This window comes from Dama dama, chromosome 20 (genome assembly GCF_033118175.1).
Source record: "Dama dama isolate Ldn47 chromosome 20, ASM3311817v1, whole genome shotgun sequence".
Classification (NCBI taxonomy): domain Eukaryota; kingdom Metazoa; phylum Chordata; class Mammalia; order Artiodactyla; family Cervidae; genus Dama; species Dama dama.
In genome coordinates this window covers 54,077,383-54,102,058 of record NC_083700.1, presented here as the reverse complement: position 1 = coordinate 54,102,058, position 24,676 = coordinate 54,077,383, and the positions used below count along the sequence as shown (strand labels likewise).

Below are 24,676 nucleotides of genomic sequence, written 5' to 3'. Positions count from 1 at the left end.
CCAAAATCACTGCAGATGGTGATTGCAGCCGTGAAATTAAAAGATGCCTACTCCTTGGAAGAGAAGTTATGACCAACCTAAATAGGATATTAAAAAGCAGAGACATTACTTTGCTGACAGAGGTCTATCTAGTCAAGGCTATGGTTTTTCCAGTTGACATGTATGGATGTGAGAGTTGGACTATAAAGAAAGCTGAGCTCAGAAGAATTGATGCTTTTGAACTGTGGTGTTGGAGAAGACTCTTGAGAATCCCTTGAACTGCAAGGAGATCCAACCAGTCCATCCTAAAGGAAATCAGTCCTGGGTGTTCATTGGAAGGACTGATGTTGAAGCTGAAATTCCAATACTTTGGCCACCTCATGTGAAGAACTGACTCATTTGAAAAGACCCTGATGCTGGGAAAGATTGAAGGCGGGAGGAGAAGGGGATGACAAAGGATGAGATGGTTGGATGGCATCACTGACTCAATGGACATGAGTTTGAGTAAACTCCAGGAGTTTGTGATGGACAGGGAGGCCTGGTGTGCTGCAGTCCATGGGGTTGCAAAGAATCGGACACAACTGAGCAACTGAACTGAGCTGAACTGAACTTGCTGTGCAAAAGATTTTAAGTTTAGTTAGATCCCATTTGTTTATTTTTGTTTTTGTTACTCTAAAAGGTGTGTCAAAAAAGATCTTCCTGCAACTTATGTCAAAGTGTGTTGTACCTATGTTTTCCTCTTGAGTTTTATAAGGTCTGACCTGTAACCCACAATCCTGTCCATGCTGTTTTTGTAAAATACTAAGAAAGCTCAATTAAAGGTTGTACTAGTTATAAAATATTTCAGTAAAATTACTTCAGTTGAGTGACATCTGACAAAGGTCATCCTGAGTACACAAAGATCTTGATTAAGATCCATTAATAACTAATGAGCATTTATTATAATCTGGACAGGTTCCAGATGACTGTATAAGGTAAGCATATCTGTTTAAACAAGAAAGGTAGATTTGGAGGGAAATAAGCATAGTTAACGTGATTGTAACACAGGTCAAGAATCTGGAGTAGCTTATTTTTAAAATCAGTGTATAAGTACTGTGTATAAGTAAAAACCAGAATGTTGACTAGTCAGTAGTAACTAAGAGACATAGATTGTCTTTGTGAAAGTGGTAGATAAATAGTAAGATAGTGCTTCAGCATACTACTGCCGTTATTAATTTAGATTTGGCTAGATTTACTTCAATTATATTCAATTATATTTCCTCTTATTAAAAAAAAATAGTTTTGTTCCCTAAACAGACATCCTGGCTATACAAGACAACGTTATGAATATTGAGCATTCCGAGTTAGCCAGGTGTAAAGACCATAGTTTGTATAATCCAAGGTCTCATCCCAGCTGGGCCATCATGTATTTATGTGGTTGTATACCGCTTGTAGTGGTACAGTCTCTCCAGGCCTTGTTTTTCTCATTCATAAAACAAAGAAAATACAGACTATTTATGTTCTTTCTATGATGTTTGGTGAACAGGTGTTTTAATAGCCTAAGAAAAGGTCAAGTATGAGGCATTTAATTGTTGTTCTTTAGTAACTAAGTCATATCTAACTCCGCAACCACATGGACTGTAGCTTACCAGGCTCATCTGTCCATGGGATTTCCCAGGCAATAATATTGGAGTGGGTTGCCATTTCCTTCTCCAGGGGGATCTTCCCAACCCCAGGATCGAATCTGTGTCTCTTGCATTGCAGGCAGATTCTTTACCACTGAGCCACCAGGAAAGTCCATGAGATATTTAAGCTTTTCTAAATCTGAACATGAAACTTCTATTGGGATGTAGGTAAAATCTGAGGAAACTTTCCTGAGGCTGGGAAGTAAAGATTCATTTACATTACTAACCACCAAGAAAATCAAGGAAACAGTTTAAGGCTGAGCCTTAGTTAGGAGTCTTCTATGGATGGGGACTGCACCTGTGTTCTAGAACTCAGCTCATTTTGAAAGCCAACTGCTCAGTTGTGGATTTAGAGAAAATACTAAAAGCACCAGAAACAGTATATCTGTTACTCTACACATTGTTGGGAAAACTTCTGGCAAATTCCATTTTTACTCATCTTTCTGCCCTTGGAAAATGTTATCCCTAAGGAGAATAACAAGAATAACTAGAGAATTGGAAAAAAACATATACTTCTGGTTTATTAACTAAGCTGAAGCCTTTGAATGTGTGGATCACAACAAACTGGAATATTCTTCAAGAGATGGGGATAGCAGACCACCTTACCTGCCTCCTGAGAAACCTGTATGCAGGACAAGAAGCAACAGTTAGAACTGGACTTGGAACAATGGACTGGTTCAAAATTGGGAAAGGAGTACGTCAAGGCTGTATATTGTCACCCTGCTTATTTAACTTATATGCAGAGTACATCATCCGAAATGCTGGGCTAGATGAATCACAAGCTGGAATCACAGTTGCTGGAAAAATATCAACAACCTCAGATACGCAGATGATACCACTTTAATGGCAGAAAGAGAAGAGAAACTAAAGAGCCTCTGATGAAAGTGAAAGAGGAGAGTGAAAAAGCTGGCTTAAAACTCAACATTCAGAAAACTAAGATCATGGCATCTGGTCCCATCACTTCATAGCAATAGATGGGGAAACAATGGAAAAAGTGACAGACATTTTTTTCTTGGGCTCCAAAATCACTGTAGATGGTGAATGCAACCATGAAATTAAAAGATGCTTGCTTCTTGGAAGAATATCTATGTCAAACCTAGACTGTTTTAACAAGCAGAGACGTCACTTTGCCGACAAAGACCCATGTAATCAAAGCAACGGTTTTTCCAGCAGTCAAGTATGGATCTGAGAATTGGACCGTGAAGAAGACTGAGCGCCGAAGAATTGACACTTTCGAACTGTGGTGCTGGAAAAGACTCTTGAGAGTCCTTGGACAGCAAGGAAAGCAAATTAGTCAGTCCTAAAAGAAATCAACCCAGAATATACACATTGTAAGGACTGATGCTGAAGCTGAAGCTCAAATACTTTGGCCACCTGACGCAAAGAACTGACTCATTGGAGAAGACCCTGATGCTTGGAAAAATTGACGGCAAGAGGAGAAGAGTGTGACAGAGGATGATAATGTTCGATGGCATCACTGACTCAGTGAACATGAGTTTGAGCAAACTCAGGGAGATAGTGGTGGACAGAGAGGCCTGGTGTGCTGCAGTCCATGGGGTCCCAAAGTTGGACACGATTTGACAGCTGAACAACAACAACAAGGAGCTTTTAACCATGTCGTATTTTCTGCTGACTTCCAGAGTGGTATTTCAAACCAAGATAGATTTTCTGGGCTTCATCTGAGAATTTATAGCCTTATAACCTTTTGGATAATTACCTGAATATAGGTATTATCCTACTGACTTTGCCTTTTGTCATGTTTAAAGTTGAACTCTTCTTTCCTGGAACACTGCCTCTACATCTTTCCGTTTTTGTTTTCTGCCCTGTTAATGGCATGACCCCCATAATCTATAAATGAAATCTGATGTTTACTGTAGATTTCATTCTCTCTTTTTACTTTCAGTCTTCAGTGTAAGTCAGTTCACCAAACCTGTAGATTCCACCTCTGACATAGGTCTCAAATTTGTATTCTCAATCCTCACTGCTAAAGCCTCCAAGTTCAGGTTTAATCCAACCTAAACAGTGCTGCCAATAATTTTTACTTAGTATTCAGTTTTGATCCTGTTACTTTCTTGCTTTAAACCTCTCAATGACTTTCCATTCTTTACAGAATAGAGTACAAATTTGTAGCATTACAGAGATACCATCTTCATATAATCTGGCCTCTGTCTCTTACTTCAATTCTGACGCTGTTCCTCCCGAATCTAATTTTCCCATCTCTCCTCCTACCATTTATATTTGCTTTCTCTCTCTCTCTTTTTTTTAATCTTTCTTCACATGTGTGTGGGGTGTTTGTGTGTTTGTATGTGTGTGTGTATTGGCAGAATCTAGGTGATAGGAATATGGGTGCTTACTACACAATTCTTTCAATTCTTCAGTATACTTGAAAATGTTAATGTATGCACACATATACTATTTAGAAATGGACACACACACACACAAAAAAAAGAAATGGACACACATACCCCTTTATGTAAGTATACAGACTGTATCTGCTAAGCTGTTTGAGAAAAGGAATTTTTTTCTCAAGTCCTTTGCACAATACCTGAATATTCATGATGTAACCAATTCCCTGTGTTAAATTCCCTTTGTTCAAAATATCTAGTGTGGTTTCTGTTTGTCAGCTAGACTCTTAATGGTATACCTTCTTTCCATACCATATAAGAAATTTAGAATAATTTCAGTCTACTTAACTCCACTTATGTGCTATCATCATTCATATTTTTGTTCTATCATTGTATCTTCAATTCCATAAATTAGATTAATTATTATTTTATATAGTCAGTGTTGGTTTACATTTCTTTTCTTCTTTTTTTTTTTTAAACATTTATTTTTATTTATTTGGCTGCATAGAGTCTTAGTTGTGGCATGTGGGATCTAGTTCCCTAACCAGGGATCGAACCCAGCCCCCCTGTATCAGGAGCACAGAGTCTTAGCCACTGGACCACAAGGGAATTCCCATACATTTATTTTCTTTGTACATCATTTCTTCTTGCTTCTCAGACCTTCCTTTGTTTTGTTTCTTTTTCTTCTTAAAGGTATAGACTTTAGAAAGATATTTTCTCTGGTATATCATTCTAGATTGGCATTTAATTTCTATCAATAGCTGTAAACTATTATTTTATGTCTTCTGGATTGCCCTGTTGTTGAGTAGGCAGCTGCCATCTGATAGTTAAACTGTGCTGATATCCTGCCCTTTCTCCCTAGCTGTTTTTAACAAGCTGTTTGTCTGCAGTGTTCTGTATAATGGTATAGGTTTCCTTTCATTTGATCTGCTTGGGATTTGTTGGATTCCTGAATCTGAGATTTGTGTGTTTCATTGATTATGAGAAGTGCTTAGCCCCTATCTCTTCAATATTGCTTCTCCTGTATTCTCTCTTCTGTTTCATTTTGGTATTCCAATTAGACGAATAGTAATTTCTTCAAGTCTATGTCCATTTCTCTAATAATTAGTTTCTGCATGTCCAGTTTGCTCTTGACCACATACATTATATTTCTAATCAGGCTGTCCATCTATCTATCTATATTTTTTACTACTATAATTTATGCTTAGTTTTGTTAATCTTTGACAGTCTCTTGCTTTAGTCATTCTTTTAATACCTTTTTAATTTAACTTTACCTATAAAATATACTTTTTCACATTTTGTGCAACATAATGACAACAAATGAAATCTTTGCTATGCTACTCCTAGATTTTTTCTCACTCGTAAATTTCTTTTCTGCCTGTACTTTGTGATTTCTAATTGTTGTACATTTTCACTGGAACTTTATCTGTGGGAATTAAGTGCCTTTTTTAAGGGATTTAAAGTGCCTTCTTTCAAAAATGATTTGCATTTGTTTCTGTATGATGCCTGAAAGCATTATTAATCTGAGGCCAATTAAAATTCATGCTTAGTTTTGGCAGGGTCACATAGTATGGTTTCCTGCCTCAAACCTGTATGAGAGTAATAGGAATTTTTTTTTTTTTTTTTTAAAGAATATCCATTTCCCTTCCCCCCAGTCACCCCAAGCCAAAGGCAAGTCAACAAATTCAGCTGTTATGGATGACAACTTTTGAGGTTCCTGTCTTTAATCATATTTTTCCTGATCTGACTGACTACTTTGTAAGAGTCCTCAGGCCTTTTCTTGAACTCTTATTAAAATCCAAGCTTTACTTCACTAGGATGATGAGAACCCAATAAGTCCTTTTGTTCAGGAGAGCAAAACCATTCTCAGAAGCACAAAGGTACAAATGTCTACCTATATCTGTCCTGGAATTCTGTCACATGCACCATGAATGCACTACCTTCTCCCTAGCCCCCAAGTGCAAGTAAGTCTGAGAAATCTTGCTTTTTTGGTTTTGTTTTCCCCTTAACCTGCTTCTTACTTTAAGCATGAAAGAAGGAGATTACACATGGAGTATTAAGTTAGTCAACCTACCTTGTCAGGTGTTTAAAGACTTCATATATCTCCTAGCTAATTTATTTGAGGTGTCTTGTAGCACTGTGATTTTTTATAACTAATTGTTCTCTCTTCTAGAATTATTTTTGTGGAATTATAAATTCCTAAAATGTTCTCCAAAGATATCACACACAAAAAAGACAGTTACAGGCCAATATCACTGATGAACATAGACACCAAAATCCTCAATAAAATACTAGCAAATCAAATCCAGCAATACATTAAAAGAATCATGCACAACGATCAAGTGGGATTTAGCCCAGGGATGCAAGGGTTTTTCAGTATGCACAAGTCAATCAGTGTGATACACAACATTAACAAATTTAAGAAAAAAACTGTATGATCGTCTCAATGGATGCAAAAAAAACTTTTAATAAAATCCAACATCCTTTTATGATAAAAATTCTCCAGAAATGAGGATGGAGAGAACATACTTAAACATAGGAAAGGCCATATATGGCAGTCCCACAGCTAACATCATACTCAGTGGTGAAAAGTAGAAAGCACTTCCTTCAAGATCAGAAATAAGACAAGATTCTCACCGCTTTTATTTAACATCATTTAGGAAGTCCTAGCCACAGCAATCAGAGGGAGGAAAAAAAAAAAAAAAGAGTCCAAATTGGAAAGAAAGAAGTAAAACTGTCATTGTTTCCATATGACATGGTGCTATACATAGCAAATCCTGAAGATGCCACCTAAAGATGCTCATTGATGAATTCAGTAAATTTGCAGGGTACACAATTAATATACAGAGATTTACTGCATTTCTATACATTCACAATGAACAATCAGAAAGATAAATTAAGGAAACAATCCAATTTACCATTGTATCAACAAGAATAAAATAACTAAGGAGGCAAAAGACCTGTATTGCAAAAACTATAAGATTCTGGTGAAAGAAATTGAAGATGACACAGATGGAAAGATATACCTGTTCTTGGACTGGAAGAATCACTATTGTTAAAATGACCATATTACCCAAGGTAATTTACAGATTCAGTGCAATCTCTATCAAAATACCAATAACATTTTTCACAGAACTAAAACAATTTTATAATTTATATAGAAACACAAAAGTCCCCAGATAGCCAAAACAGTCTTGACAAAGAACAGAGCTGTAGGAATCAAGCTCCTTGATGTCAGACTGTACTTCAAAGCTACAGTTATCAAAGCAGTATGGTGCTGGCACAGACTCAAGGGAACAGGATAGAAAGCCCAGAAATAAACCCATGTTCCTGTGGTCGATCAGTCTATGACAAAGGAGGCAAGGATATACAATGCAGAAAAGGCAGTCTCTTCAGCAAATGGTGCTGGAGAAACTGGACAGCTGCATATAAAAGAATGAAGTTAGAACATTGTCTATCACCATGTACAAAAATAAATTCCAAATGGATTAAAGGCCTGTTTAAGTCTAAAAATGTTAAACTTCCAACAAGAAAACAGGCAGAAGACTCTTTGACATAAATCATGGTGATTATTTTTTGGAACCGTCTTCTAAAGTAAAGGAAATAAAAACAAAAATAAACAGATGGGATCTAACTAAAAAGCTTTTGCACAGCAGAGGAACCCATTGACAAAACAAAAAGACAATGTATTGAATAGGAGAAAATGTTTTCAAATGATACAACTAATAAAGGATTAATACCCAACGTATGTAAACAGCTCATACAACTCAACGCTTTTTAAAAAATTTTAAAATAGGCCAAAGAAATGAGTAGACACTTTGCCAAAGAAGAAATTTAGATGGCCAACAGGCACATGAAAAGATGCTCAGCATTGCTAATCGTCAGGGGAATGCAAATCAAAACCACAAAGATGTATCATCTCACATCTGTCAGAATGGCTATCATCAAAAAGCCTATAAAAAACAAATGTCCACAAGGAGATAGAGAAAAGGGAATCCTTGTACACTGTTGATGGGAATATAAATTGGTGAAACCACTGTGGAGAAAAATATGGAGATTTCTCAGAAATAATATGACTCAGTAATTCCACTCCTGGGTATATATCCAAAAAAACCCCAAACTACCAATTCAAAAAAATGCATGCACCCGAATGTTCATAGCAGCATTGTTTATAATAGCCAAAGTATGGAAACAACCTAAGTGTCCATTCACTGTTGAATGGACAAAGCAGGGTGTGTGTGTGTGTGTGTGTGTGTGTGTGTGTGTGTGTGTGTGTGTAAAGGAATACTACTCAGTCATAAAAAAGAACAAAGTTTTGCCATTGTAGTCACATGGATGGACTTGGAGGACATTGTGCTAAGTGAAATAAGTCAGAAAGATAAATACTATATGATACTGCTTCTATGTGAAATTTAAAAAGTATGACAAATGAATATAACATAAAATAAGCAAAGTTGTTGCTAACAGAACAACCTAGTGGTTACCAGTGGGGAGAAGAAAGTGTGGGGGGACAATATAGATGTGGGAGAGTGGGAGGTACAAACTGTTGAGAGTCAGATAAACTCAAGGATGTATAATACAACACTAGTAATTGCAAATATTTTGTAATAACTGTAAATGGAAAGTAACCTTTAAAAATTGTATAAAAGTTTTTTAAAAATTTAAAAACAAAAAAACTAGAGAAAGTAGCAGGTTGAAAGAGAAAACAGCTGAAGTCTAAAGAATCCAGCACAGTGTTTTTCTAACCTCTAAATGAATAAAAAGTAGGCTTTATAAAACAAGACATTTCTAAAGTTGAATTTCTGACTTGGCATATACTTGTGACTTTTGCAAATTACTTAGCCTCTCTGAGTATGCTTTTTTATTAGTAAAATGAGGTTATGTTACAAAATTTGTGAGTTCCTTTGGAGATTAGATGGCAGAAATATCGGCTGCTTAACTGAGCCCTGACATGTAATTTTATTGAGCCCTACATTTTTGCCTAAGCACTATTCAGGATTTATCTTCACAATAACACCCAATTTGTGGTTAGATAATTATAACACAGATATTAAGTATCTGATTAAGATCACACCAATAAGTAACAGTCACAGGATTTTAACTCAGACATTCTGACCTCAAGAGCCCAGACTCTTAACCATTGTGTTCTTTCTTTTTTTAAATTTTGTTTATTTATTGGCTGTGCTGGGTCTTTGTTGTTGGGTGCGGGCTTTCTATAGTTACGGCAAGTGAGGGCTAGCTACTCTTTGTCTTGGTGTATGGTCTTCTTGTTGTGGAGCACAGGTTCAGTAGTTGTGGCACACAGGGCTTATTTTCCCTGTGGCATGTGGAATCTTCCCCAATCAGGGATCAAACCTGTGTTCTTTGCATTGATTGATAAGGGAATTCTCAGCCACTTAACTGTCAGGGAAGTCCACCAGTGTGTTATTTCTTAATGTTCTTAAAATTCTTTTAAAACTCAAGGTGTAATTTTCCGTGGAACAGTACTAGACATAATAATATTATTAGCAATTCACCAACTGATAGAATGAATGGATATTTCAGTGTCTTGGACAGTGTGCTTTAATGTGCAAGAATTTCTTATTTAGTATCTTTAATAGTTTGTAATCTAGTTTCTATGTAAATGCTTCCAGAGACAAAGGATTTTATTACATTTTTAAGGTAAACCATTTAATTTTTAGATAACTCAAAATATAAGGAATTTCTCTTTTCCTGGGATAAAAGTTTTGCTATCACTACCTTTACCCATTGTTTCTAATTCTCTACCCTGTGAGAAGATTGTGAAAGGACAGCTTCTTTCATAGTTTTTTAAATGTTTAGGCAAGAATCATTTCTCTTTCTCACTGTAGGCTAAACACCATCAAGTATTTTATAAGCAATACATTTCCACATGTGTCTCTATTGAGGACCTTTTAACTCTGCATTCCAGTTCTTTTAAAAAATGTGCTTACTAGAAATTAACTTTATGTACCAGATTTTGTATAATTTTAAGTTTTTCCAAGAGTCTTAGATCATTTATGTTTTTTAAAAAAAAAGGAAATGGAGGAGAAAACATAATTGTTCACAAATCTGAATATACTTTTTAGTCATTACTGTAATGTGCATTTGATTTATGTATTCAGCAAACACTTGTACACTGACTAGTTCTAGTTAATGTTTATTGGATTTACTATGCACCATGCCCTTTTCTAAGCTCTTTACACATAACATTTAGTCACAATAATTCTGTGGGCTAGAGGTCATTTTCACTATTTAACAGATGAGAAATATGAGACACAGAGCTATTAGCTAATTTATCCCATATCTCATGGTTTGTACTAAATCTCAGGGTCAAAACTGAGATTCAGACCTAGGCACAATCTCTGAAGTGTGTGTGTGTGGGTGTGTTAGTGTGTGTATTTATGTCTTAATCTAGGCTACTTTAACAAAATACCATAGGGACTTCGCCAGTGGTCTAATGGTAACGCTCCACACTCCAAATGAGGGGGCCTGGGTTTGATCCCTGTCCAGGGAACTAAGATTACACACACCACCACTGAGCCCACATGCTGGGCTAGAGAAGCCCTTGTGCAGCAACACAGACCCAGTGAAGGCAAAATAAATAGTAGATAAAAATATAATAATAATTAAAGGAACTACTTCTTAGCAATTAAAAAAAAGAATGTAAACAAAATTTTAATTGTTTTAAATTTTTTGTTTAAAGAATTTAAACAAAATACCATACACTATGGTATTTAAACAAAATACCATAAACTAGAAATTTGTTTCTCATAGTACTGGAGGCTGAGAACTCCAAGATTAAGGTGCCAACATAGAGTTATAATGATGGCCCTCTTCCTCGTTTGTAGACATCTTTTCACCATATCCTCACGTAACTAAGGGAGACTGCCCTTATGACCTCATCACTCCTGAAAGCCTCACCTCCAAGTTCTCTGACATTAGAGGTTCAACATATGAATTTTGGGGGTGAACAAACATTCTGTCCCTAGAAATATGTTTAATAGTTCTTTTGTGTGCCTGAAAAATTATCTCCCTTTTAGAGTAGTTTTAAGTGTATGTCATTTATAAAAAAAAAATCAACTTTTGGATCAGCTCATTTGTAATATGAGAGTTCAGTAACAATAAAAACCATTCATGAATTTGAATCCTAGCTAATAACTGTAACTGTACCTATTTCCTGATGCGTAAAGTGTGCCTAATATCTGTCTCAAATGGTTGTTTCTCTTAAAGAATTAATATACATATATTTGTGTGTATAAATTATACTGTTAAATATGTAAGTATACACAGAGTCTAGTACACATGTTACAAGACTTATAAATGGCTAAAAGGTATCAGAGCACAGCAATTATTAGGCTAGACTTTGGAACCGAGCTGACTTACGAGCTGTGTGACCTTGGGCAAGTTTCTTAACTTCCCTGTGCTGTAGTTTTTTTTCTGTAATATAGGTATAATACTTGTTACAGGGCGGTTATGAGGCCTGGTGAGTCAGGAAAGTCCTTAGATCAGGACTTACACCTTGTAAAGTAGCTATATAAATTATAAAATGGTATTATTTTTTATCAGTATATAACATAGTATCTGTATTTTTGTAAGTTCATTAACTTGGTGTGGATAAAACACAAAATAATGAACTTCAATATGAAGAATTTTAGATATGTGGTCAAATTATTAGATGTGTTTCAACAATAATGGATTACTAAGAATAATTAAAAGGTTTTATTTGAAGTTTTTATTTTTGTTTCCAAATAAAAGTACCATGGTATGCTTTATGAAAAGCAGTGGACTTGAATTTTTGGTCTTCCTACAGCCGCTACCATCATAGTAGAAAATAAAATGTGAAGGCTTTATGCATACACTTAGATTATTACTTAATTAATGCTAGTATGATATTTGAAGTACTCTTAGTCCTGTTTATAAGTAATTATTTTAGTAGAGTTTGTTTGAGAATGCTTTGTTTTCTAACCAGTCAGGTAATAAGTAGGGAATTTAGTTTAATTGTTGAACAGATTAGTCAAAATGATTTGATTTAATTATAAAGTGATTGTGCTAGTAAAGCTTTGAACAGTGATTAAACTCAGCTTCAGACTCAGGATAGTCACTTCTATAGTATCCTTGGCAGGTGGTCCTACAACTCTACTTGAATATTTTCCTGACTTAAATTCTCATATTATCTGTAAGCATAAGGAGATTCTATTTAAACGACTTTAAGCTTATCTCAAACTTTATAATTCTTTATTCTTTGAAAATATTAACTTGCAATTTTAAGCAGTGATTGATCCTAGTAAATAATTTTTAACATACTATTTGACTTACAGATTGCCCACGGACTCCAGATACTCCCAGTAGTGACTCTCGTTGTTCCACCAGCAATAATAGGTTGATGGCCTTACAAAAACAATTGGATATAGAACTTAAAGTAAAACAAGGTGCAGAGAACATGATACAGATGTATTCAAATGGATCCTCAAAGGTAAGTACAGTAAATAAATGTAGGTGTATATAGTTGATTCTCATTATTCATAGATTTCCCCATGTGTGAATTAGCCTACCTGATAAAATTTATTTGAAACCCAGAATCAGAATTTGTGGCACTTTCACAGTCATTTGTGGACAGGGTACAGAGGTATAAAAAATTTATCTGATGTGAATGTTCACAGTTGATGTGAACAAGATGATACTCTTCTTGTTTAAGCTCTTACACTGTAAACAAGTATCCTTTTCATGGTTTGTTTAGCACTACATTTTTTGCATTTTTGTACTTTTCATGATTTTACAGTTTAAGCACTGTATTAGGATTTCTGAAATCTCTTTAACCTCCAAATTTATAAGTATTGACAACAAAACAAGTTGGAAACTAAAGATTTCTAAAGTAATACTTTCTGAATTGTTCATTTCTACCAAAATCAATCAGTAAAATTTTTTTAAGTAGAATTGTCTGAGTAAAGGGTGCAGAGGAACTGTCCATAGAAAATCGCAACTTTTCTGTAAATCTATAGTTGTTCTGTTAATAAAACAAAAAATTTATTTAAAAACATTTAAGCTATAATGAGCTTTCCATCACTACATACAGATCTTTAAGAAAGAACAAATGAAAAGAGAAGACATTCTATTGTTAATGATTGGACTCATCTTTGGGTGTTTAGGGAATCTGGTATGGGCATGTTACTCCTAATTGAAAACTAGTGTTACAGGGAGCACTTGTTACTAATGGGAATGTGTCCTTTTTCTGAGATACAATGTGAAAGAGAAAATGTTAGAAACAACCAAACCAGTTTAACATGAAGGTCCTTTCCAATCTAAGGTTCTATAGTTTTATAATTTTCAAAAAGTCTTAAAAAGTGGATTTATTATAAAATCCACCCCTTTTACTTTCAACTTATTTATTTTAAAGATTTTTGTCTGTGTGAATTAGTTTCTTCTGTATTTTAATAGAGATTTCATAATTTCAGAATAAAAGTGAGTAGGATTTTTTCTTTTTTAAGTTTAGCAAGAATTTAAAATTGGGGGAAGAGAAGGGGACAGTGGGAGTCTTTGCTTGGAGACATGTACCCTACCTACATGTGTGTGTTTGTGTGTGTGTGTGTGTGAGTCGCTTGGTTGTGTTCGACTCTGCGACCCTACGGACTGTATCCTGCCAGGCTCCTTCTGTCCATGGAATTCTCCAGGCAAAAATAGTGGAGTTGCCATTCCCTTCTCCAGGGGATTTTCCCTACCCTACCAAACATGGGTCTTCTACTTTGCAGGCAGATTCTTTACTATCTGAACTACCAGGGAAGCCCCTAATGCAATTTGTGAAAATGCTGAAAAGAGAGAAATGTGTATATGTTATAAATAACATTTTTTTAAGCTTAATTGTGAAAATTAGCTTCAGTATATGCCATATTTCAAAATAATTTAAAAATTATTTTTAGAGAAATATATTTGTTCCTACTTGATAATTATTTACATGATCTAATACTATACTACTTCACTAGCTTTGAACTTTTATTATGGGGTAGTAGAGTTGGTTTTTCTCTGTTATTTTTAGTATTGATCATTAGTTTGGGTTTTTGTTTTTGTTTTATTCCCACTTTTATCAAATATTATTTTGGGCTTCCTTTTTTAAAAGGTAAATATGGTGTTCTTGAAACTGTGAATGCACCATATTATACTCAGTGTTTTGAAATGAAAACATTCTGGAGTAAACTTTTAACCTAGGATTAGATTAGATTTTAAGCTAGGGATTAGATTGAGAGATTGATGAATCCTTGAAGTTACAAGCAAACTGTAGCCTGCCAGGCTCCTCTATCCATGGGATTTTCTAGGCAAAGATACTGCAGTGGATTGCCATTTCCTTCTTCAGGGGATCATCCTGACCCAGGGATTGAATCTGCATCTCCTGCATTGGCAGGCGGATTCTTTACCACTGAGCCACCAGAGAATCCCTAGTATTCTGATACATAAGATGAATAAGAGGATGAATGAGTGCCACACCAAAAAAAAAAAAAGAGTGCCACAGGTTTCACCATATTCTCAAAGTGGTCTGTAAGCAACACCCTCCCTTACCCAAATTTAATAGATTTATGGATGTGTTAAAAGGAAAACATAACTTATAATAACCACAGGTTGAAAAATAAACAGGCCTGTGAGTAGCCTGATAAAACAAATGGATAATTTCCAGTAGCCTTTTATTTTTAATTAGATTCATTAATTTGAGAAGGGGTCAAGTTCAATATCCAGAGCATATCAACAGCCATTATAGTCTCTGAGATAGTTCTGTGAGTTATTCTTGTCTAGATTTGGTTCTAATAGTAATAGTCATCAGTTCTAGCAGTTATTTTCAATGAAAAGCCATGACCTAATGGGGAAATATCTGAATCTCCACAAAGGCACAATAAAACTTTTTCTTTTTTCCTTTTCCTCCACTGAAAGAACTTTAAGCAATGAGGTATAGTGAGAGGTGTAGCTAGCATAAAGACAAACCAGATTATAAGTACTTTGTACAAAATTAAGCAGTTGAGATTCTATCTTATAAGATGTGTGGAGCTGTTGAAAGACTTTTAGCAAAGAAAATGCACGTTCAGATTTAAAATTTAGATCGTTCACATCCATCTTCCTAAGACTTGGAAAATTAATGAGAGGGTCAAGTCTACAGATAGCAAGTTTAAGGAAGCTTTTGTAGTAGTTCAGGTTAAACATGCTTAATGCCTCTTATAGCACCAGTTAAAAAAAAAAAAAAGACAGAGTCAAGCAGTTTTGGTAGAATAAATATGTGCTGTCTGGATATGAGGAAGAAGGCAGAGTCAAAGATGTTTCTTAGATTGGTTATGTGAACAGACTGATAAATGGTAGTATCCTTCACAAAGATAGGTAATTCTTAATGAGGAGCAGATTTAGGGATAGGTATGATGAATTCAATTAGGCAGTAGTTAGTCCTCTTCAGAACTTTGGTTATTGGATTCTGTGATCCAGTTTTTACCCCCATACATGTTAGAGCGTGATTTGTCCTTTTGAAAGGTAAGTCAGATATTTTCACATGCTTATTAAAAACCCTGCAGGTACTTTCTAGTAATTTTCGAACAAAATCTTACAAAAGAGTCCTTACTGTGATTCTGCAAGTTTGTACATGATTTACCCCTAGCTACCTTGCTACCTTATCTTCTAAAACCCTCTCATTCTCCCTCGTTACACTCTAGCCATATTGGCTTCTTTGCTATCTTTTGAACATACCAAGCACACTTACCTCAGAGCCTTTGTGTTTACTGTCTCTGCCTAGATGCTCTTCTCCTAAGTACTTTCATGGCTTTCTCACTTCATTGAAATCTCTGCTGATATGGTACCACTTCAAAAAGTTCTTCATTACTATCCTATGTAAAATAGCACCCCCTGCCTCTCTTTATCCCTTTCACTGCATCACCTCTACCTGAAGTAATAATTTACAAAACTTCTTTATCTATTTTCAACATCAGAGTGCAACTTCATGGCTCTTGAGTAGAACATTGATTTTCAGAATAATTTCTGAGGGCTTGATAAGACATGTTGAAGAAATGTTCCCTGTTCATATATTCAGATGACAGACCAAGCTGTTCATTAATATATTGGATTATTTCTAGCCTCTACCACTTTTGAAAAAAAATGCTTCTAAGTTTTTTCATTCCTGTTCATCATTGAAAGTACGTGACCATCTATCTAGGCCTCCCTTTCTCAGTCTTTTAAAACAGATAGTGGGAATTTGTATGACTCAGGGAACTCAAACAGGGGTTCTGTAATAACCTAGCTAGAGGGGTGGGATGGGGAGAGAGTTTCAAGAGGGAGGGGACATGTGTATACCTATGGCAGATTCATGTTACTTGGCAGACACCAACAAAATTCTGTAAAGCAGTTATCCTTCAGTAAAAAATAAAAATAAAGCTAATATATTCCAGTCTTATATATACCAAGGGAACATTTCATGCACAGATGGGCTCAATAAAGGACAGAAATGATATGGACCTAACAGAAGCGGAAGATATTAAGAAGAGGTGGCAAGAATACACAGAAGAACTATACAAAAAAGATCTTCACAACCCAGATAATCATGATGGTATGATCACTCACCTAGAGCCAGACATCCTGGAAAGTCAAGTGGGCCTTAGGAAGCATCACTATGAACAAAGCTAGTGGAGGCGATGGAATTCCAGTTGAGATGTTTCAAATCCTAAAAGATGATGCTGTGAAAGTGCTGCACTCAATATACCAGCAAATTTGGAAAACATCTACTTCTGCTTTATTGACTACGCCAAAGCCTTTGACTGTGTAGATCACAATAAAACTGTGGAAAATTTTAAAAGAGATGGAAATACCAGAACACCTGACCTGCCTCTTGAGAAACCTGTATGCAGGTCAGAAAGCCTCAGTTAGAACTAGACACGGAACAACAGACTGGTTCCAAATAGGAGATGGAGTATGTCAAGGCTGTATATTGTCACCCTGCTTGTTTAACTTATATGCAGAGTACATCATGAGAAACGCTGTGCTGGAGGAAGCACAAGTTGGAATCAAGACTGCTGGGAGAAATATCAATAACCTCAAGATATGCAGATGACAACACCCTTATGGCAGAAAATGAAGAAGAAGTAAAGAGCCTCTTGATGAAAGTGAAAGAGGAGAGTAAATAAATTGGCTTAAAGCTCAACATTCAGAAAACTAAGATCATGGCATCCGGTCCCATCATTTCATGGCAAATAGATGGGGAAACAGTGACAGACCTTATTTTTGGGGGCTCCAAAATCACTGCAGATGGTGACTGCAGCCATGAAATTAAAAGATGCTTACTCTTTGGAAGAAAAGTTATGACCAACCTAGGCAGGATATTAAAAAGCAGAGACATTACTTTGCTGACAAAGGTCCGTCTAGTCAAGGCTATGGTTTTTCTAGTGGTCATGTATGGATGTGAGAGTTGAACTATACAGAAAGCTGAGCACCAAAGAATTGATGCTTTTTGTTGTTGGTGGTGGTTCCCTCACTTCTTATCCATTTATTTTTATTAGTTGGAGACTAATTACAATATTGTAGTGGTTTTTGCCATACATTGACATGAATCAGCCATGGATTTACATGTATTCCCCATCCCGATCCCCCCTCCCATCTCCCTCTCCACCCGATACCTCTGGGTCTTCCCAGTGCACCAGCCCTGAGCACTTGTCCCATGCATCCAACCTGGGCTGGTGATCTGTTTCACCCTTGATAATATACATGTTTTGATGCTGTTCTCTTGAAACATCCCACCCTCGCCTTCTCCTAGAGTCCCAAAGTCTGTTCTGTACATCTGTGTCTCTTTTTCTATTTTGCATATAGGGTTATTGTTATCATCTTTCTAGATTCCATATATATGCGTTAGTATACTGTATTGGTGTTTACCTTTCTGGCCTACTTCACTCTGTATAATGGGCTCCAGTTTCATCCATCTCATTAGAACTGATTCAAATGAATTCTTTTTAATGGCTGAGTAATATTCCATGGTGTATATGTACCACAGCTTCCTTATCCATTCATCTGCTGATGGGCATCTAGGTTGCTTCCATGTCCTGGCTATTATAGACACTGCTGCGATGAACATTGGGGTGCACATGTCTCTTTCAGATCTGGTTTCCTCAGTGTGTATGCCCAGAAGTGGGATTGCTGGGTCATATGGCAGTTCTATTTCCAGTTTTTTAAGAAATCACACTGTTCTCCATAGCGGCTGTACTAGTTTGCATTCCCACCAACAGTGGAAGAGGGTTCCCTTTTCTCCACACCCTCTCCAGCATTTATTGCTTGTAGACTTTTGGATAGCAGCCATCCTGACTGGCGTGTAATGGTACCTCATTGTGGTTTTGATTTGCATTTCTCTGATAATGAGTGATGTTGAGCATCTTTTCATGTGTTTGTTAGCCATCTGTATGTCTTCTTTGGAGAAATGTCTGTTTAGTTCTTTGGCCCATTTTTTGATTGGGTCATTTATTTTTCTGGAATTGAGCTGCAGGAGTTGCTTGTATATTTTTGAGATTAATCCTTTGTCTGTTGTTTCATTCGCTATTATTTTCTCCCAATCTGAGGGCTGTCTTTTCACCTTGCATATAGTTTCCTTTGTTGTGCAAAAGTTTTTCAGTTTCATTAGGTCCCATTTGTTTATTTTTGCTTTTATTTCCAATATTCTGGGAGGTGGGTCTTATAGGATCCTGCTGTGATTTATGTCAGAGAGTGTTTTGCCTATGTTCTCCTCTAGGAGTTTTATAGTTTCTGGTCTTACATTTAGATCTTTAATGCATTTTGAGTTTATTTTTGTGTATGGTGTTAGAAAGTGTTCTAGTTTCATTCTTTTACAAGTGGTTGACCAGTTTTCCCAGCACCACTTGTTAAAGAAGTTGTCTTTTTTCCATTGTATATTCTTGCCTCCTTTGTCAAAGATAAGGTGTCCATAGGTTCGTGGATTTATCTCTGGGTTTTCTAGTCTGTTCCATTGATCTATATTTCTGTCTTTGTGCCAGTACCATACTGTCTTGATGACTGTGGCTTTGTAGTATAGTCTGAAGTCAGGCAGGTTGATTGCTCCAGTTCCATTCTTCTTTCTCAATATCACTTTGGCTATTCGAGGTTTTTTGTATTTCCATACAAATTGTGAAATTATTTGTTCTAGTTCTGTGAAAAATGCCGTTGGTAGCTTGATAGGGATTGCATTGAATCTATAGATTGCTTTGGGTAGTATAGCCATTTTGACAATATTGATTCTTCCAGTCCATGAACACGGTATGTTTCTCTGTCTGTTTGTGTCCTCTTTGATTTCTTTCATCAGTGTTTTATAGTTTTCAATGTATAGGTCTTTTGTTTCTTTAGGTAGATATACTCCTAAGTATTTTATTCTTTTTGTTGCAATGGTGAATGGTATTGTTTTCTTAATTTGTCTTTCTGTTTTCTCATTGTTAGTGTATAAGAATGCAAGGGATTTCTGTGTGTTGATTTTATATCCTGCAACTTTACTATATTCGTTGATGAGCTCTAGTAATTTCTGGTAGAGTCTTTAGGGTTTTCTGTGTAGAGGATCATGTCATCTGCAAAAAGCGAGAGTTTCACTTCTTCTTTTCTTATCTGGATGCCTTTTACTTCTTTTTCTGCTCTGATTGCTGTGGCCAAAACTTCTAAAACTATGTTGAATAGTAGTGGTGAGAGTGGGCACCCTTGTCTTGTTCCTGATTTTAGGGGAAATGCTTTCAATTTTTCACCATTGAGGGTAATGCTTGCAGTGGGTTTGTCATATATAGCTTTTATTATGTTGATGTATGTTCCTTCTATTCCTGCTTTCTGGAGAGTTTTAATCATAGATGGATGTTGAATTTTGTCAAAGGCTTTTTCTGCATCTATTGAGATAATCAAATGGTTTTTATCTTTCAATTTGTTAATATGGTGTATTACATTGATTAATTTGCGGATATTAAAGAATCCTTGCATTCCTGGGATAAAGCCCACTTGGTCTTGCTGTATTATTTCTTTAATATGTTGTTGGATTCTGTTTGCTAGAATTTTGTTAAGGATTTTTGCATCTATGTTCATCAGTGATATTGGCCTGTAGTTTTCTTTTTTTTGTGGCATCTTTGTCTGGTTTTGGAATTAGGGTGATGGTGGCCTCATAGAATGAGTTTGGAAGTTTACCTTCTTCTGCAATTTTCTGGAAGAGTTTGAGTAAGATAGGTGTTAGCTCTTCTCTAAATTTTTGGTAGAATTCAGCTGTGAAGCCATCTGGTCCTGGGCTTTTGTTTGCTGGAAGATTTCTGATTACAGTTTCAATTTCCTTGCTTGTGATGGAAGGAAAGATGAAAGATCTGTTAAGATCTTCTATTTCTTCCTGGTTCAGTTTTGGAAAGTTATACTTTTCTAAGAATTTTTCCATTTCTTCGAAGTTGTCCATTTTATTGGCATAGAGCTACTGGTAGTAGTCTCTTATGATCCTTTGTATTTCAGAGTTGTCTGTCGTGATCTCTCCATTTTCATTCCTAATTTTCTTAATTTGGTTCTTCTCCGTGTTTCTTAATGAGTCTTGCTAACGGTTTGTCAATTTTATTTTTTCAAAACACCAGCTTTTAGCTTTGTTGATTTTTGCTATGGTCTCTTTAGTTTCTTTTGCATTTATTTCTGCCCTAATTTTTAAGATTTCTTTCCTTCTACTAACCCTGGGGTTCTTCATTTCTTCCTTCTCTAGTTACTTTAGGTAGAGTTAGGTTATTTATTTGACTTTTTTCTTGTTTCTTGAGGTAAGCCGGTAGTGCTATGAACCTTCCCCTTAGCACTGCTTTTACAGTGTCCCATAGGTTTTGGTTTGTTGTGTTTTCATTTTCCTTCATTTCTATGCATATTTTGATTTCTTGTTTCATTTCTTCTATGATTTGTTGGTTATTCAGAAGTGTGTTATTTAGCCTCCATATGTTTGAATTTTTAATAATTTTTTTTCCTGTAATTGAGATCTAATCTTACTGCACTGTGGTCAGAAAAGATGACTGGAATGATTTCAATTTTTTTTAATTTACCAAGGCTAGATTTATGGCCCAGGATGTGATCTATTCTTGAGAAGGTTCTGTGTGCACTTGAGAAAAAGGTGAAATTGATTGTTTTGGGGTGAAATGTCCTATAGTTATCAATTAGGTCTAGCTGGTCCATTGTGCCATTTAAAGTTTGTGTTTCCTTGTTAATTTTCTGTTTAGTTGATCTATCCATAGTTGTGAGTGGGGTATTAAAGTCTCCCACTATTATTGTGTTACTATTAATTTCCTCTTTCATACTCATTAGCATTTGCCTTACATATTGTGGTGCTCCTATGTTGGGTGCATATATATTTCAAATTGTTATTTTTCTTGGTTTGATCCTTTGATCATTATGTAGTGTCCTTCTTTGCCTCTTTTCACAGCCTTTATTTTAAAGTCTATTTTATCTGATATGAGTATTGCGACTCCTGCTTTCTTTTGGTCTCCGTTTGCATGAAATGTTTTTTTCCAGCCCTTCACTTTTAGTCTGTATGTGTCCCTTGTTTTGAGGTGGATCTCTTGTAGACAGCATATATAGGGGTCTTGTTTTTGTATCCATTCAGCCAGTCTTTGTCTTTTGGTTGGGGCATTCAACTCATTTACATTTAAGGTAATTATTGATAAGTATGGTCCCGTTGCCATTTACTTTGTTGTTTTGGGTTCACGTTTATACAGCCTTTCTGTGTTTCCTTTCTAGAGAAGATCCTTTAGCATTTGTTGGAGAGCTGGTTTGGTGGTGCTGAATTCTCTCAACTTTTGCTTGTCTGTAAAGCTTTTGAATTCTCCTTCATATCTGAATGAGATCCTTGCTGGGTACAGTAATCTAGGTTGTAGGTTATTCTCTTTCATTACTTTAAGTATGTCCTGCCATTCCCTTCTGGCCTGAAGGGTTTCTATTGATAGATCAGCTGTTATCCTTATGGGAATCCCTTTGTGTGTTATTTGTTGTTTCTCCCTTGCTGCTTTTAATATTTGTTCTTTGTATTTGACCTTTGTTAATTTGATTAATATGTGTCTTGGGGTGTTTTGCCTTGGGTTTATCCTGTTTGGGACTCTCTGGGTTTCTTGGACCTGTCTGACTATTTCCTTCCCCATTTTACGGAAGTTTTCAACTATTATCTCCTCGAGTATTTTCTCATGGCCTTTCTTTTTGTCTTCTTCTTCTGGGACTCCTATGATTCGAATGTTGGGGCGTTTCACATTGTCCCAGAGGTCCCTGAGGTTGTCCTCTTTTCTTTTGATCCTTTTTTCTTTTTTCCTCTCTGCTTCATTTATTTCCACCATTTTATCTTCTCCCTAACTTATCCTATCTTCTGTCTCCGTTATTCTACTGTTGGTTCCCTCCAGAGTGTTTTTGATCTCATTTATTGCATTATTCATTTTTAATGGACTCTTTTTTATTTCTTCTAGGTCCTTATTAAACATGTCTTGCATCTTCTCAATCTTTGTTTCCAGGCTATTTATCTGTAACTCCAATTTGTTTTTAAGATTTTGGATCATTTTTATTATCATTATTCTAAATTCTTTTTCAGGTAGATTCCCTATCTCCTCCTCTTTTGTTTGACTTGGTGGGCATTTTTCATGTTCCTTTACCTGTTGGGTATTTCTCTGCCTTTTTATCTTGTTTAGATTGCTGTGTCTGGAGTGGGCTTTCTGTAATCTGGTGGTCTGTGGTTCCTTTTTATTGTGGAGGTTTCATCCAGTGGGTGGGGTTGGACCATTGGTTTGTCAAGATTTCCTGGTTAGGAAAGTTTGCGTCAGTGTCCTGGTGCATGGAACTGGATTTCTTCTCTCTGGAGTGCAATGGAGTGTCCAGTAGTGAGTTTTGAGATGGGTCTATGTGTTAGGTGTGACTTTGGGCAGCCTGTATGTTGACGCTCAGGGCTATGTTCCTGCGTTGCTGGAGAATTTCCGTGGTATGTCTTACTCTGGAACTTATTGGCTCTTGGGTGGTCGTTGGTTTCAGTGTAGGTATGGAGGCTTTTGGATGGTCTCTTATTACTTAATGTTCCTTATAGTCAGGAGTTCTCTGGTGTTCTTAAGTTTTGGGCTTAAGTCTCCTGCCTCTGGATTTCAGCGTTATTCTTCCAGTAGTCTCAAGACTTCTCCAACTATACAGCACTGATGATAAAACTTCTAGGTTAATGGTGAAAAGATTCTCCACCGTGAGGGACACCCAGAGAGGTTTACAGTGTTACATGAAGAAGAGGAGAGGGAGGAGGGAGATAGAGATGAGCAGGAGGAGAAAAGGGGGCACTTAAGAGTAGAGAGACAGATCTACGCAATTCTCTGTTCCCTAAGTGTCCTCCGTAGCCCAGACACCCACAGAGATTCACAGAATTGGATTGGGAAGAGAAGGGGGAGGGAGGAAGTAGAGGTGATCTGAGGGAGAAAATGGAGAGTCAAAAGTGGGAGAGAGTAATCAACACATTCCTGAGTAAAAATGGGTACTGAATATTGGATTCTTAAATGTCCAAAATTGATATCAAATACTGAAAAACAAAGATTAAAAATCTAGAGTAGAGGTTAGACTCTTAAAAATACAATATTAAAACAAAAACACAAAAAATTTTAGAAATATATATGAAGTTCAGTTTAAAAATAGGGCCTCTTTTTTTTTTTTGCAAGGTTATAGTGAAATGAAAATGAAAATTAAGGAGTAATAGAGGACTTTAAAAGAAAATAAGAGAAAAAAAATTTTTTTTCTAATTAAAAAAATAGTAAAAATATATGAAAATGAAAGTTAAAGAGTAATGAAGGAGAAATAGGGAATTTTAAAAGAAAATAAAAGAGCAAAAATTTAAAAAAAAATTTTTTTTTAATTAAAAAAAAAAAAAGTACAACTGTATCTAGGAATTTCTCTGGAGCTGTTACGGTCAGTGTGGATTTGGTTCAGTTTCAGATAGCTCCTCGTTCCAGGTTACACCTCTTGATACCTATAGGCCCCTTCCGGTGTAGTCGGTGTTAATTACAGGGATTTTAATCTGTTGCAGCGGTCAGTTCTGAAGTGGTTCCCTTTGTTTATTGGCTTGTTTGCTGTTTGGCGGTCTCTTCAGTGTCTAATTTCCACCCTGACACAAGTGGGCAGAGGTGGTCTCTTGTTTAGGTTCACTTGTTCAGTTGTGCTGCAGGGAGGGAGGGGCGCTGCAGACAGATGTCACTGGCCTGTGTGGGGAGCATTCACAGTTTTCCGGCCACACTGGGTTTGCCCCCACTCACGGGTGTGTGTTTACCCTGTCTACACTGCTCAGGCTCCCAGCTGCTCTATATGGAGCGGGCCCTGCGTTGCGTGCGGTTCTAGTTTTCGGATATTCCACAAAAGCGCAGACTCCGTTGGGCCTGCGTTTTGTGCCTTCCCCGGTGAGCAGCTCAGGCAGCCAGGAACTTGACGGGAGCACTCTCCCCGGGTGCAGGGCGCCTTCTCCCCTCCACGGTCCCAGCCTCAGTTTCCGCGCACGCCAGTCGGGTGTGCCTTGTGTCTTTTCTCGGGAGCTGGCCTCTAGCCGCGACCCTCCCGGCGGACGTCAACCATCCAGAATCTCAGGAAGTCTTTGGTTAGAAACTGGGAGCCTGTTTGCAGTTTGGTAGGGGTGCCGTCTCTGGGACTGAGTTTGCCCCTTTCCCCTCTCCCCTGCCTCCTGCCTCTTGCCTCCAGCGGGGGATGGGCCGGTCC

The 24,676-nt window shown here is 36.6% G+C and overlaps 1 protein-coding gene across 4 annotated transcripts in view; it reads left to right on the top strand.

The window, feature by feature from the left end:
- Nucleotides 1–24,676, top strand: part of PKN2 (protein kinase N2) — a 144,232-nt gene that overhangs the window by 56,746 nt on the left and 62,810 nt on the right. For all 4 annotated transcript variants that reach the window (XM_061121464.1, XM_061121465.1, XM_061121467.1 and 1 more), the window contains one exon: nt 12,307–12,461. In XM_061121464.1, coding sequence (XP_060977447.1) covers nt 12,307–12,461 — 155 coding nt within the window. The remainder of the gene's footprint in view (nt 1–12,306; nt 12,462–24,676) is intronic.